Raw genomic sequence first — 16,303 nt, 5'->3', positions numbered from 1 at the left:
TTTTTTTTCCAAAAGGGGCCAAGTTTCCATGATCCAAACATGCTTCTAACAATGCTAAGGGCCTCCCACGACCAACCTAAGGCCCATAACATTTTATTTCTTTTTTGGTTTAATTTTATTTCATTTAAAATTAAATTGAAAAAGAAATGGTAAAGGATAATGTTATGTAGCTTTGATCTTAAGCATGAGTCACCAAGAATCATTCAAAGCTCTGCAGCATGAAGGTACAGCAGACCTAGGGCAAGAAAGTGAAGAAAAATCAAGCCATGGTTGCTTGAATTCAAATCTTTATATATTATAAAATTCAAAAATTCAAAGAAACATCAATGCTTGGTAGCTTAGTTTTTAAGCACTTCTATGGCCTATAAATGAAGTAGAACACTTCATTAATAGAGAGACACGAATTCAGAACCATACTCTTGCTTGTATCACTCTTGTAAACAACTTGAAATATTGGAAAAAATTGAAATTCAAATTTTAATTTTAAGCTCAATTCAACCCAAACTAAATACTCAAACACGTTCATCAAACATCTCTGAATATATCCAAATCAATTGCAAGCCTCAGAACCTCACAAATCGAGCTATATAAGTCACGGTTTGTTCAAACAAAAACTTACAAAAATCTCATCATAAACGCATATTTAACAAGATGTAGACATATATTTGAGTTTAGTTTGTTGTTCTGATCGTTTCTGGATAGTTAATTGAAGTTTGGTCACGTATCCATGAAAATACCATTTTAGGGTTCTTGAACTCTATTTTGGGATTTTTTGTTAGAGCCAAAATTAGACAAAAATAATGGCATGATTGAATTCAGTGGATTATGACGAATAGAATGGACAGGTCGCGAAAATTTTTTGTGCATGTTTACCCCTATTCGCTATTTTGCAGGGATGAAGTACATCTATTACAGCGTTTTTTGACAAAAACGCTGTTAAAAATGAAGGCTGGAGGTTGAAGACGAAGGCGTGGCGCCATCTGATTGGCCAGTTTGAAAAACGCGCGTTTTGTTTTATCCTTATATCTGATGCTTCGCTAACTAGACTATTTCCATGCGCCACGCATCCGTGTCCATCAGATCATTCTGATTCTCTCATCTATCGCTCCTTGTCTTGCAGGTTCACCATAGACCCTAGGGGTTTGCCACACTGAATCATATAAACTAATATTTTCTTAATTAATTTGTTTTTTCTTGCATAATTGATTAAAAATACTTTCAAAAATCCAAAAATAATTTTAATTTCACTTTTAGATTGATAAAATGTTTAATTAATTTTTGACATAAAAATATTTTATTTTTCTTTATAATTAAAATATTTTGTTTAATTAATTAGTATATATTTATATATTTGCTTTTAATTATTTCAACCAATCAAAAAAATTGTTCTTTTTTATTAAATTTAGTTTATATATTATAGACTAATTTTGTACATATTTAGGATAATTTTCTCTTTAAGTTTTAATTATTTGTATAATTATTTGCATAATTATATGTTATTTAACTTAATAATTTTCAAAACAACTTAAAAAAATAAAAAAAAATTAGTTTTATTTTAAAATTAATTAACAAGCAACTTGAAAATATTTTAGACTTAATTTTTTAGGTTTAAATTTTATTTCCACCTTTTTCTCATTTTAATTAAATTAATTATGCATTAATTCTAATTAAAATCAACCATACAAAAATCCAAAAATATTCCCTTTATCTTATTACAATTTAATGTTCTTAGATAAAGTGTATAGGTTGTCAAACTCATGTAAATAGCGTAGTTTACATTTCTCGCACAATCGATGTAATAGCGTAGATTTACTTTCCGCATTTTACATTCCCGCATTTTAATTCTAGTACATATAAAACTGCGTGTATGTCAAAGATAAAAACTGAAGCGTTAGGTCACTAACTTCAAAGATAAAAATATCTGAATCAAAACACAATCACGCTTGCACCTCTTAGGGTAATCCCTCTGTTACTCTTTTCAAAAATCAAATTCTACTGTTTCAAATGCAAAAACAAACTTTTGTTTACATCCGGTAAAAGGAGAATTTTCTAAAGGAAATAGGAAAAGACCTTATAAACTTAGGGTAGACCTCCTAATTGCTTGCTCAAATCAAAACAAACGGATGTCTCATATACCATTGTTTTTCAAAACAAAACTTTCAAGAAAAGACAATACTTGGTATATATCCAAACAAGGATCATTACGAAGTTAAAGATCTTTTTTTTCAAAACATCTTTCGAAAGATTAAACACTTTGTATACATCCGCACAAGGATCATTACAAAGCCAATTTACAAAGGTATTTTAAAACCACATACAAGCATTTCAAGGCAAGACAAATGATTCAAACAAGTGAGCTAAGCAATTAAGAGCCCATGGATAACCATGGATACAAAGGGTGCTAATACCTTCCCTTTGCATAACCTACCCCCTTACCAAAAATATCTTAAAGGTCTTTTTCTGTTTCTTTTATAAACCTTTTCATTATTGGATAAAATAAAAGTCGGTGGCGACTCTCTGATTTCCAAAATTCACAAAAGCAAAAGAAGAGTCAGTTTGTATATCTCTCACGAGAGGTATAGTAAAAAACCGAGGGCGACAGCTACAAAGTTTGAAAACTTGCGGAGCAAGTTAGGAATCTGCATCTTTGAGGAACCATAATTAAAAAAAAACAAAAATTTATTAGGGGAGAAGACAGTTGTTTTCTTTGGCAACTTTTATGGCCAAACAGGGGGGGAAGTAGTAATGTCACCCCATAACAACAAGTATGTTGTGATGCTTGTGTGATTAACAATTCTGATGTGCTTATTTTGTGTTGATCTGTTTGTGTTGTTGCTCTTGTGGTGTGGTTGGTTTAATAATGTGGAAAAGTGTGCATACTGGTGGTGTATGATGTATGTACTGTATTAGCTCTGATTGTGTTTGTTTGTTTTGTTTCTACTGCAAGTGTTTCTATGATATGGTGTGGCAGGTTGTTTTAGCCAAAAAATTCCCAAAGGGGGAGATTGTAGATGTTTTTCATGTTGGCTGCATTTGTGGTAAAACATACCAGGGTGTTTAATGTCTTGACGGATGTCATGACATGATGTAGTTTGTGCTTTGCAGGTTGCAAATGTGTTAAGCTAATACATGTTCTGTTAGTGAATGTCATGACCGATGTCATGACATCCTTGTCTGACAGCGGGGGCTGTTATATTTTATTATTGTGTTTCCTGATTTCTCTCAATCTACAATTTAGGAAACCTTTTATTGTGTGTTGAATATTTCATCTAGAAGATTTTGCTGATAGCACGTTCTATAACAACCAGATGGCGTGTTAATTAGGTTAACTTGGTTATCCCTAATTTAATTCTGGAAAAGCCCAAGGCTCAAGAGCTTCATATAAGAAGACTGCAATCCTAATTTGGAACATAGAGAGAGAATTGTTAATTGTGAAGGACCGTAGTTATGTAGCTGTCTCTTGTACTCCAAGCAATTGTCTTTAGATGATTGTATTGGAATAGGTTGTTTGTTATTTGTCACTCTAAGCTTTTAAGCACGAGTGTGTGTCTCTTGATTGAAGCTTTTAAGTAGATCAAGGTGTGTTTTTGAAGGGTGTCTTCTCTTTTAATTTTTTTAATGTTTATTTGTAATCACTACTGTGATTGAGGGGGAGTGAGTGGAGATACTTAGGTCTAGGAATAGATTGGAATTACATTGGATAGATTTTAAGTGAGGAGATGTAAATGGGGGAGTTTAACTCCGAGTTAATTCTGCTTATATTGGAATTCCTCCCTGGCTTGGTAGCCCCCAAAGTAGGTTGTTTGAACCGAACTAGGTAAACAATTTTGTGTCTTCTTTATTGTTTTTATGCGTTTTTGTTTTAACGTTTGTGCTGTGTAATTGTGGATATCATAACATCCAGTAAGACATCAAGCGTGAGTTACTAGAATTTTCACATTTGCTTGAGCAGAGTAGGGTGTGGATGTTAATAACTTGAATCCCATTTCTTTTGAGAATTCTTGCATCTTTTGACCAGTAAATACTGACCCTTGATCTGTTGTTATAGTTTCTGGGATTCCAAACCTATATAATATCTGTCTTTGAATGAAAACTATGATTGTTTCTTGGTCTACATTTACCAAAGGCACTGCTTTGATCCATTTAGTAAAATAGTCAATTCCCACAAGAATGTATCTTTGACCTTTAGATGAAGTAGTTCGAATCTCACCAATCAAATCTAAAGCCCAACCCCTAAATGGCCATGGTTTGATAATGGCATTAAGCTCACTCGCAGGAACATGTTAGATTCCTGCATGTATTTGACATTCTTGACAGCCTTTAGCGAACTCTATACAATCCTTTAGCATGGTAGGCCAATATATCCCGTATCTGAAAAGTAACCATTTCATTTTATGGCCTGCTTGATGTGCCCCACATGTTCCACTATGAACACTAGGTAATGCCAAATACGCTTCATTTTCGCCCAAGCATTTTAATAAAATGCCTTCAGGAGTTTTCTTGAATAATTCATTTCCCATCAACATGCAAGACAAAGCTCTATATTTGGTTTTTCTATCTGTGTTCACTAAAGGATCTTTAAGATACTCTATAATTGGAGTTCTCCAATATGTGCTTGTTAAAGTATCAATAGCCAACACTTTGAATTCCTCTTTGTTAGCATAACCTAAACGATTTCTTTCCAAATCACTTGGAGACAATTTGGTTGTCATTTCTTTTCCTCTTACTTCGACCAATTCCTTTAACTTCTCCCTTGAGATTTTATATCCTGAAGCTATTTGTGCTAAATCATTAGCCTCTTGATTTTTAATTCTGGGGACATGCTTTATGTCTACATATTCAAAAAATTTAAGCAACTTATTTGCAATGATGAAATACATGATCAAGTTCTCCTTGATACACTTATATTCCTTCGCCAGTTATTTGATTACCAATTCTGAATAACATTTTATTTCAACCCTAGTTGCCCCCAGTTCCAACAAGGCTTCAAGCCCTGCTATTAAGGCTTCATATTCCGCCTCATTGTTTGAGCACAAGGGCTCTTCGATTCTATACTTGAGTTTTGTTGGAATTCCATCAGGAGAAATTAGTAGAATCCCAAATCCACTACCATCTTTATGGGTGGAACCATCGAAGAACAATCTCCAAGGCTTCAACTCAACTAGGAGTCGAGGATTTCGACCACTGCGTGATCCACTATAAAATCTGAGACTACTTGCCCCTTCATAGCTTTTAAAGGCATAAAGGCCAAAGAGTACCTAGTTAAGGCTAGAGTCCACTTGCCAATTCAACTATGCATTATTGGCTTTGATAACATGTACTTGATAACATCAAAATGTGAAGATACATACAAATCTATTAGCTTTATATAATATTTGAGTTTAGTAAATGAAAAATGCAAACATAGACACAACTTTTCTATCGAAGTGTATCTAGTTTCTGCATCATTTAAAATCCTACTTAGATAATATATGGCCCTTTAAATTCCATTTTCATCTTCTTATGCTAACATACTACCTATAGTAGTGTTGAAAGCGGATATATACAGTCTCATAGGCTTCTTTCCACTTGGTGGTGACAAGATAGGCGGATTCATTAGATACTGCTTTATCTTTTCGAATGCCTCTTGGTGTTCATTTGTCCATTCGAAACTTCCATGTTTCAGATGCAAAAGAGGGAAGAAGGCTTGAATTCGACCACTTAAATTTGAAATAAATCTCCTAAGGAAATTTATCTTCCCTAACAAAGATTGCAATTCTTTCTTAGTTGATGGTGCTTTGGTCTCCATGATAGCCTTTGTTTTATTCTGATTAATCTCTATCCCCTTTTTGTGGACCACAAAGCCCATAAAGTCTCCATCCTGCACACAAAATGCACACTTAAGAGGATTCATCTTCAAACCATGTTTTCTCATTCTTTCGAATGATTGGCTGAGATGGGTTAGATGATCTCCGCCTGATATAGATTTTATTACTATGTTATTTATATAAACCTGCATGAAGGTTTCAATGTAATCATGAAAAATAGAGTTTATTGCACGCTGGTATGTTGCCCCAGCGTTTTTAAGACCAAAAGGCATAACGATCCACTCGTAAGTGCCTATTGCCCCTGGACATCGAAAGGCTGTTATAGAAACATCCTCTTCTGCAATGAAAATTTTATTATACCCGGAATAGTCGTCGAGCATGCTAAGATATTCATATCCTGCAGCCGAGCCTACTGGCATTTCTGCTACAAGAATTGGGTATTCATCCTTAAGAGTTGCTGCATTCAGATCACGAAAATCTATACACACTCTTAAGGAACCATTTTTCTTAATAACTGGTACTATATTTGCAATCCATTCGACATACCTGATGGTCCGAATTAAATTGCAGCGAAGAAGTCTTTTGACCTCCTTTTTTAGTCTTTGCAATCCATTCTTGGGGTCTGCTTGATGGGCTTCTTACCATCCTTAATAGGCAGTTTTAGTTCGACCAGATCTCTATTTAAACCAGACATGTCATCATAGTCCCAAGCAAAACAATCTTTATTTTTCTTTAGTAATTCGACTAACCTGCTTTTCATCTTGGGATCCAGTTTAGCACTGAAGTATGTAACTCTTTTTGTGGGTCCATCTCTGAGGTTAATCTCTTCTAATGGGTCTTGAGCAAACATCTTTGCGCTTGATGATCCTGGATCTTTCTCATTAACAATTTAATTAAGGGCGATAAAGAAAATTCCTTACTTTGATGTGTAACATAGCATCACGAGTGTAGATTACATCAAATGTCTTCTTAGGATATGTTTTTTTAGAGCAATCAGCACAATCAAACTCAACATTGTATTTCAGTCCGATGGCACGTTGATCAATGGCACGGGAAATCATATTTATGGAGAGGGCAACACCAAAAACCTCAACATCAAATTTTTCAGCCATGTACAAATCGCCTCCACCAACACCACAACCAACATCCAGTACTTTCTGGCCAGTCTTTAATCCCAGCTTTGCTACAAATTCCTTTGATGTTTCTGCCCAAACATCCAGCAACTAGTGGCTTCTATACTTTAGATGAAAAAAGAACAAGAAAAAGTGTGGCATCATACATTCAGCAGTCTAAGAACAACATATCATAATTAAACCTATGACAAATGAGATATTAAGTGAAAAAAAGTAGTGAATCTTGACATAATTTTTGGAGTGGCCAAAAAATTTATGAGATTCTTGTTCAAACTATTAGAAGCCATGTTCTACAGATATATATGAAAAATTTGTTAGGTTTCTTTCTTATCTTCAAAGAATATTTGTTCTCATGCTCAATTCTTAAATAATAAGCATAAAAATCAGGCATTTCAAAAGGTAAACATATTGAATATAGAACATTATTATTTCTTATCATGCGCTTCTACCTGAAAAATAACCAATCAATCAATATATTTTAAAATAAGCATACACAATTTCCAGTAACATTTTTTTTTAAAGCAAGAAACCATTCCATTAACTCATTGAAAAAAGAAAACAATTACAACAAAAACCTTGGTCCCCCTATCATAGAAAATTACCCTCCTATTGAAATCTAGCTAAGGTAAAGCAATGGGTTATTGCTAAACTCATAGAAATTACAATTGGCATGCATAATTTTCCCGATAAATGACCATCTCCAAACAAGAGCTTTACAACTCCACACAACATCTCATGAGTTCCAAGACGAGTTGTTAAAAATAATATCATTCCTTCTTAACCAAATGCTCCAAAGAATTGCGAGCCAAATAGTTCCCTCCTTCCCTTTTCTAACCTTCTTAGACCTACAAAAGTTACTCCAATACCAAAAACTCTCCCTCATATCCTCAACCCAAATATGGCTCAAACCTATTCACTCGGCCATCTCCTTCCAAACAATATTGACATTCCAACAACACAAAAAAGAATGCTTCAAGGTTTCATTAACTTCCTCACAAAGAACGCATTCCAAACGCGAAGAGTTAATAAGAGTACCTCGCTTCAATAGGAGGTCTTTGGTTGGAATTTTGTTGAGAAAACTACGCCATCCAAAAGGTTTTACCTTAAGCGGGACCTCCACCTTCCACACATCTTTAAAAACGTATCAAAGCGATTAGCCGGACCGATAGGAAAGAATCTACTATTGAGAATATAGTAGCAAGAGGAAACTGTAAAACAGCCATTTTTATCATGCTTCCAAACCGGTTTATCTTGCTGAACCGGACATAAATCAACCGAAGAAAGAAGTTTTACCATCTCCGAAATACCCTGATGAATGGCAGAAACTTGGCCTCCAGCACCTGCTGTACCCGCGCCTAGGCTGCTAGAGACAGCAGCAGCTTCTGAAATGGAGGATCCGGCCGTAACAGCTTCATGGCCTAGGCTAAGCACGTTTCCTGCACCAGCTGGGTCAGCAGTATGCCCAGTAATAGCAATATTTTCCATCTGCACAGTAACATGAAATAAGTAAATATAATTAATCATTTATAAGAACTAAAAATTATCTAACCAACAGCCACATCAATGTCAAAAGGCATTTTTAATCGGACTATATACTAGAAATAAATAAAAATATGACATGTAAAATAACTTAAAAAACAATTGAATTTAAAAAAAAAAAAGTATCGCAACAGTATTTATACTTGAAGATTAACAAAGAGGTACACTAACACATTTCTCAAAATTTTAGATAAGATATATGTTAGATATAGCTAGGTTAAATTTTAGATCTAAATGGCATAAAAAGAAATTGACATTAAACAAACTTCATACTTTCTTCATACCATTCAAAAGCACAAACATACAATATAAATAGTTAGGGTTAGACCCTCTAATTGGGCTAACACAGCAAAAGGCCCAAAAACAACAACCAAAACAAAGTTAAAATAATACTATCAGCACCTATTTAATAGTAAAAGTCTTTAAGTAAAACTGAAATCTTTTTTTCTCTATTGGGCCTGCCCAACTTCTTATCAATACTCATGGGCTTGTTGAGAACCTTGTCCTCAAGGTTCACACTAGAAGAATCCAAGTGCACAATTGTCTTGTTGGGCCGCTGGGAAGGTGGGTCGGGTAGGTCTTTTGATGAATTAGGGTTTGTGTGAGTCTTAGTGGGACACGTGTTGGTACATGCTGCAGCCGCTGAGATACTATTGGGATACAGCTGTATATGGAATGGCTTTTGAACATTGGGAAGCAAAGTAGAATCACGTGTGGGATACAGCTGTACATGGGCTGGCTTTTGAACGTTGGGAAGCAAAGCAGAATCACGTGAAAGATCACCTCGAGCCATGTGTTTTTTTGAAAGTGCAGAACATGTGGGTCCCTTTGGTACTTGAAAAGGTTGAAGTAAATCTGTAGAAGTTAAAGACTTACGAATCACAATCTTCTTATTGTCCTTCTCTCTCTCAGTTTCTTCCAAACTATTTTTTTTCTCTAAAATGTTTCTCTCTTCCTTTTTCGAAAACATAGAAGCCGTTTCCGCTTTTTCATCCTCACGAACGGTCTTCTTGCCCACCACCAACAATGAATCTCCCTCTGTAGCGATTGCCGTTTCGGAAGTATGAAGATGGTGACCCGACGGTAAGAGATCCCTCGGCTTGTGACTTGCTGAGTTTGTTAAAGGTTGTGATGCTAATGTCTGTTGTCTATTTTGTAGGTTCTCATCATTAGGTAAGAAAGAGCTGTCCAGATCTGTAAGAAACGGAAGAGTGTTGGACGGAGGAAGAGGTTTAAAATCATTCAAGGGGTCAGTTCCAAAATACGGTCGCAGCAAAGAAACATGGAACACTGGGTGCACACGAGAAGAAGAGGGAAGGTCTAGCAAGTAAGCAACTTGGCCCACTCTTTTAATGACGGTGAACGGTCCGCAGAAGCGGGATGCAAGTTTCTGTGAAGGACGTTTCTGAACAGTTTGTTGACGGTACGGCTGAAGCTTCAACAGAACACGGTCCCCAACTTGGAAGGTAACGTCGCTCCTTTTTGTGTTTGCTTGTTTTTCCATCTGGATCCTACTTTTCTGAAGGTTTTCATTCAGAGTTTTGAAGATCTGTTGCTTTTGTTGCAGGATGTCTTCCACTAATGTCTCCGAGGTAGATCCGTTGACATAGTCTGAGATAGATGGTGGGTCGCGGCCGTAAAGAGCTCTAAACGGTGTCATACCGATAGATGAGTGGAACGAAGTGTTATACCAGTACTCTGCGTGATGAAGAAACTTGTACCACTTACTCGGTTGGGAACTGACAAAACAACGAAGGTACGTTCCAATAGATCTGTTTATGACCTCTGTTTGACCATCTGTTTCTGGATGATATGCTGTACTGTATTTTAATATTGTGCCTTGTTCTTTGAAAAATGTTTTCCAAAAAGTACTGAGGAACAGGGGGTCCCGATCTGATACAATGGACTTGGGCTGGCCATGAAGACGTGTGATCTCCATTGTGAAACGCCTTGCCAGATCTTGTGCTGAAAAGTGAGAAGGCATTGCAATGAAATGAGCAGACTTTGTGAGTCGATCGCAGACGACCCAGATGGTGGTGTGTCCAAAGGAGTTAGGCAGTTTGGTTATGAAGTCCATTGAGATGTCCTCCCAAGCTTGTTTTGGCGTAGGTAATGGCTGCAACAATCCTTTTTTTTTCTGTGTTAAGTATTTGTTCTGTTGACACACTTTGCACGTCTTAATCAAACTCTTTGCTTCTTTGTATATTCCCGGCCAACTGAAAGAGGTGGAGATACGGGCTAGAGTGGCTTTGAGACCTGAGTGTCCAGCGGATGGGGTAGAATGAAACTCCCAAAGAAGATGAGTCCGGATCTGTTCTGTATCAGGTACGAAAATTTTGTCTTTGTAAAACAGTAACCCGTTTGAAAATTTGAAGTCTGGATGGGTAGTATTACTGAGTAGTGTCTTGACTGTTTGTTTACCTCTTTCATCCTTTGCATAAAATTTGCGGAAACTGGAGATGATGTCTGGGATCGGTGAAGAAAAAGCTAGCAAGGTGGGCGTATCAACACTGTACTTTCGGCTCAGAGCATCGGCTACCAGATTGGATTTACCAGGTTTGTAAAAAATCTCAAAGTTGAATCCTTGTAGTTTTGAGGCCCATTTCTGCTGTTCTGGGGTTTGTATCTTTTGGAGCAACAAATTTCGTAAGCTCTTTTGATCAGTATAGATATGAAACTCTTGACCAATAAGATACTGACGCCACTTTTTTATGGCTTCTGTTACAGCGAACATCTCTCGAACGTAAACAGAAGCTGCTTGCATTCGCGGACACAACTTTTTGCTGAAGTAGGCGATCGGATGACCATCCTGGGACAAAACAGCACCGATAGCCACGCCTGAAGCATCGGTTTCTACTATGAACTTCTTTGTAAAATCTGGTAAAGATAATACCGGCATGTCGGTCATTCGTCTTTGTAATTCTGTAAAGGCTGCGGCCGCCTCTGTACTCCAAACAAATTTAGTGGAACGCAACAAATCGGTGAGAGGAGCGGCGAGAGAGGCGTATTTTTTTACAAATCGACGATAAAATCCGGTAAGGCCTAAAAATCCCCTGAGTGCCGTGAGAGAACGTGGCTGAGGCCAATCTAGAATAGCTTTTATTTTTTCTGCATCCGGTATCACTGTGCCAATAGAAATGACATGCCCTAGGTAATGAACTGTAGAAACTGCAAACACACACTTTGATAACTTCACAACATAAAAATTGGTCATAAGTAACTGAAAAATAATCTGTAAATGAGCAAGGTGATCAGAAAAATTAGTGCTATAGATTAGGATGTCATCAAAAAATACTAAAACGAATTTGCGTAAGTAAGGCCGCAAAAGATCATTCATTGCTGATTGGAATGTTGAGGGTACGTTAGTCAAGCCAAAAGGCATAACTAAGAATTCATAGTGTCCGTCGAAAGTACGAAAAGCTGTTTTATGTGTATCCTCCGATGCCATTCGGATCTGGTGATAACCTGAGCGTAGATCTAATTTGGTGAAAACTTTTGCTGAACCAAGTTCATCGAGTAATTCGTCTATGGTGGGTATTGGGAATCTGTCCTTAACTGTAACTGCATTCAGGGCGCGGTAATCCACACAAAAACGCCATGTTCCGTCTTTCTTTTTCACTAATAAAACTGGGGATGAAAATGGGCTGTGACTAGGTTTGATGAGACCCTCTTTTAACATGTCATCAATAATAGTGGTCATGGCAGTCTTTTGGGAGTGAGGATACCTGTAGGGTTTTACATTAATGGGGGCAGTGTTGGGAATAAGGGTAATGTGATGGTCATGGGTTCTGGATGGAGGGAGGCCAACATGGCTTTGAAAGATTTTTGAGAATTTGTGAAGTAGGTTGGAAAGTTGAGGGTGAGTGTTTGTTGGTAAGTTTTCTAGCGGGTTGGGGTGTGGGGTAGCAAGAGAAGTGGAACTTGGTTGGAAAAGCATGAGATGTAAAGAGGCAATTGAATTTTGATGGACAAGCTGTTTAAGTTGGTGAAAAGTTGTTTGTTGAGGGCTAGAAAAAGAGTCCCCTTGGATTGTCATGGGGTAATTTTCATGGTTGAATGTAATTGAAGGAACAGAAAAATCTGCTTGGATGGGTCCAAGCGTTCGTAACCAAGCCATCCCTAGAACGACATCTGCCCCTTCAATTGGAAGAAGATAAAATGGCAGACTGAACTGTTTTTCTTGTAGGGTAAGCTTGACATCATTACAAATTCCCTCACATTGGAGATGAGAACCGTTACCAACCATTACTGAAAACTGTGGAATTGGGGTTGTAAGAAGGTTAAGATGATGGGCGATTCGGGGTTGGAGAATATTATGTGTGCTACCCGTATCTACAAGAACCATTACCGATAAACCACCAATTAAGCCTTTGAATTTAAGTGTTTGTGGAGAGAACTGGCCCGTTAAAGCTTGGGTGGATAGTTGAAAATAAGTGTCACTTGGTTCCATCTCATTTACAGCCTCTTGTGGTTCTTCTAACAATTGAGTATGTTCCAAGACTTCGTCATCACATAATAGAATCAAGAATCTGCCCGTAGCACATCTATGTCCGGGAATGAATTTTTCATCACAATTAAAACACAACCCTTGGGCTCGTCTTTCTTGAATTTGGGCTTGAGATAATTTTTTTATAGGTAGGTGGGAGGGTTGTTGGGTAAAAGGGGTTTTGGGCCGGAATGTAGATTGGGCTGGAGTAGTATACTGGTTTTTCTGGGTTGGTGCAGCAGATGGAGTGGGGTTCGGTTTGGGATATGAGTTAGCATAGGGTTTGGAGAATTTAGGTTTAGAATCTTTAAGTTTTGCTTCAATCAATTTTGCTAATCCAATAGCTTGTGAGATATTAGTGGGTCTTTGAATTGCCATTTCATTTCTAATATCAGCATTAAGACCAGAAATAAAGCAATTAAGGATAGCATCTTGTGGTAGGCCCACCACTTGATTGCCCAACTGTTCAAATTTGGTTTGATACTCAACCACTGTTCCTTCTTGTTTTAACTTAAACAATTCTGCCTGATGATTGTCATGAGTAGATGGGCCGAAACGCAACTCTAAAGCTCTTGTAAACGAGGCCCAATCAGATAATAAATGACTATTATGCATCCACTTAAACCAACTAAGGGCATCACCTTTCATATAAAAGGAAATTAATGATAAACGGTTTTCCGGAGGCATATTATAAAAATTAAAAAATTGCTCCGCTTGAAAAAGCCAATCCAATGGTCCGGAACCATCAAACATAGGTAATTCGAGTTTTGGGGTACGGGCTGTTGGTAATGGTGGTATATTGGAGAGATTGGGATAAGGGTTTTGGGAAGGAAATTGTGAGAATGGGGGCTGTTGGGAATAAGGTATAGTGAAAGGTTGAGAGGCTGATAGGATAGTTGGGATAGGGGGGTATGGAATGAAGGTTGAGGAGGTGTGGGGATTAATGTAGCGGTTAGGTGTTGGCTGGGGTTGTGTAGTTGAAAAAGTTGCAGAGTTTCTTAAGGGTGTGTGTGTTGGTGATAGATTGTGAAAATTAGGTTGAGGAACCCTAGAAATAGAATGTGGGTTCTGCATCATACCTGATGTGACTGCTGTTCCATGAACAGTAGCTGAGGTGACCGGAGGTACTGTTCCGTGAACAGTAGCGGACCCAGCAGTGGTCCCGGATCCGTGAACAGTAGCGGATCTGCTTGTTGAACCAGTTCCGTGAACAGTAGCAGCAGGAGTAGGAAGGGTTTGCTGCAGCTCTTTTGCAAGAGAAATCTTGTTAATGGCAGCCATGAGGGAGTCAAATCTAGAGTCTTCCACACTTTTGTCATTATCAAACCTTGTTTGGAGATTGGATAATTCTGTAGAGATTTGGTGGAATCTTACATCCATTTGCTCTTGTGTCTCTTGCATTGCATTGTTTAGGTTTAAAGTAGTAAGTGCTTCTTCTAAAATTTCTTTAGAAGATGGGTTGGGAGGTTTAGGGGGAGCCATGGGAGGGATGAGAGGAAGGAGATGAAAGCACCAATGTTAGATATAGCTAGGTTAAATTTTAGATCTAAATGGCATAAAAAGAAATTGACATTAAACAAACTTCATACTTTCTTCATACCATTCAAAAGCACAAACATACAATATAAATAGTTAGGGTTAGACCCTCTAATTGGGCTAACACAGCAAAAGGCCCAAAAACAACAACCAAAACAAAGTTAAAATAATACTATCAGCACCTATTTAATAGTAAAAGTCTTTAAGTAAAACTGAAATCTTTTTTTCTCTATTGGGCCTGCCCAACTTCTTATCAATATAAATTATATTAGTATAATTTTTGAAAGAATAATAATGGAATGCTAAATTGCATGGGAATGACATATGTGTACTAAATATACCAAAATCAGAATGATAATATACCAAAGAAGCTACAACTTCCGAACAAAAAGGTAGAAAATATCAGCCAATTATTTCTCGTGCAACCATGCATTGTCACATGACTCTACAATTGCTGGGTTCTTAGGCAAAGGAGGTATCATAAGACCTTGTGTACTCATAAAGCAAATCACTTAACAGCAAGTCATCCAGCTAGTATAGTTTTCATTAGATATGGTAAATGATAAGGAGAGTGTCAAGGAAGATCATTCTTCCATGTCAATTTGAAGTAGAGAAAGGAAAATACGAAGGCATACCTAGTCCTTTTGCGCTTATAAAGCCTCGTCCATAAATATGCTCATATCGTAAAATACTCTTCTCGCTATATTTAACTCTGTCTAAGAACTTCTGGAACTCTCTATCATCATGTGATCTAACTTTCTGCCATAACCAGCAAATCTGCACCATGGAAATATTATTGACATGTAAACATCAGTCAATTCACGATATTAATTAGGTGAAATTGGAAATCATGTTTCCTTACTTGGTTTTGATTCTTCTTGTTTCTAACATAAGCTCCAATGCATTTACAACCCACAAGAGAAAGTTCAAAGGAATTCCCAGAACTATCACTCATCTGGCATTCTTTAAATAACTGCATGAACAAATGAGAGGGCATCCAATGAATACTCAACTTTAAACACACATTCAAAATAAATCTGAAAAAACTATAACACGAGACACCAACTGTAAAATTTGGGTGAGGAACTAGTGACCTTTGGATATATCCAAATCATAATATCCACCAATGCCTTCATTAAGCCAATCTATGGGAAATTCTTTTAGAACAAGATCAGATTTAATTATTATATCTTGTAGTATTTTCAACCATGAAGTATTTCCATCACTAGTAGTTAAGGATGGAGATCTGCACCAAAGTAATACAGAATTAACAAAGTTGATTCAAAACATCTAAATAGATAAGATACATATTAGCAAAATGAAATGCGATATTGTTATACCTCAAAATTTGCCCGCATCTTTTTTCAAAAAAAGAAGACAACAGACTTCTGTCTAAAAATTGGGAGTTTCATATAATCTTGGATTTTATTCCATAAATATCCTGATTTTATGAATACTTGGTTTTAAGAATTTTTCTTATACGGTATTTTGACTCGCTGTCGAATTTATTCTTACACAAACGCCAAGTACTGTTTATCATTTCACACACGCTGTTTATTTGAGATTTATTTGCAGATAAATAGTACTGACGCAGTTGGTACAGAATTAAATCTTTTGCAGGTGCAGAGTCCGGGGACTCAGACTGTACTGGTAACAAGTAAATTATTATTAACTTTTGTTTCCCACTAATTTTTGTACTATATTCTATTATTTTCAAAAATCTTTTCCTTTCTTTTCAAATCTCTTACTTTCAAAATCAAATCCTAACTTTATTCTATACATCTCTTTTTTCAAACCCTACC

The 16,303-nt window shown here is 36.7% G+C and overlaps 2 protein-coding genes across 2 annotated transcripts; both read right to left on the bottom strand.

Moving 5' to 3' along the window:
• Positions 1–4,283: 4,283 nt before the first annotated feature.
• Positions 4,284–6,657, bottom strand: LOC131661365 (uncharacterized). Its single transcript, XM_058930898.1, has 5 exons — positions 6,557–6,657; positions 6,107–6,353; positions 5,547–5,992; positions 4,946–5,229; positions 4,284–4,831 (listed from the first exon to the last, which is right to left on the bottom strand). Exons 1-5 carry the CDS (start codon positions 6,655–6,657, stop codon positions 4,284–4,286), a joined length of 1,626 nt encoding a protein of 541 aa, XP_058786881.1.
• Positions 6,658–6,700: 43 nt separating this feature from the next.
• On the bottom strand, positions 6,701–14,447 carry LOC131661357 (uncharacterized). The gene is made up of 3 exons (XM_058930887.1): positions 8,979–14,447; positions 8,248–8,425; positions 6,701–7,011 (listed from the first exon to the last, which is right to left on the bottom strand). The coding sequence occupies exons 1-3, from the start codon at positions 14,445–14,447 to the stop codon at positions 6,701–6,703; spliced, it is 5,958 nt and encodes a 1,985-aa protein (XP_058786870.1).
• Positions 14,448–16,303: the final 1,856 nt, after the last annotated feature.

Source organism: Vicia villosa, linkage group LG1 (genome assembly GCF_029867415.1).
Source record: "Vicia villosa cultivar HV-30 ecotype Madison, WI linkage group LG1, Vvil1.0, whole genome shotgun sequence".
NCBI lineage: Eukaryota > Viridiplantae > Streptophyta > Magnoliopsida > Fabales > Fabaceae > Vicia > Vicia villosa.
This window is presented reverse-complemented; position numbering and strand designations above follow the sequence as displayed.

Coding starts and splice junctions, on each gene's coding strand:
- LOC131661357 (XM_058930887.1), bottom strand. CDS start 14,447: ATGGCTCCCCCTAAACCTCCCAACCCATCTTCTAAAGAAATTTTAGAA. Junction 8,426..8,978: donor GTGTGAACCTTGAGGACAAG/GTTCTCAACAAG, acceptor GTTACTGTGCAG/ATGGAAAATATTGCTATTAC. Junction 7,012..8,247: donor AGTTTCTGCCATTCATCAGG/GTATTTCGGAGA, acceptor ATGTTTGGGCAG/AAACATCAAAGGAATTTGTA.
- LOC131661365 (XM_058930898.1), bottom strand. CDS start 6,657: ATGTTTGCTCAAGACCCATTAGAAGAGATTAACCTCAGAGATGGACCC. Junction 5,993..6,106: donor CAGCCTTTCGATGTCCAGGG/GCAATAGGCACT, acceptor ACCTTCATGCAG/GTTTATATAAATAACATAGT. Junction 4,832..4,945: donor AACTAGGGTTGAAATAAAAT/GTTATTCAGAAT, acceptor TTGAATATGTAG/ACATAAAGCATGTCCCCAGA.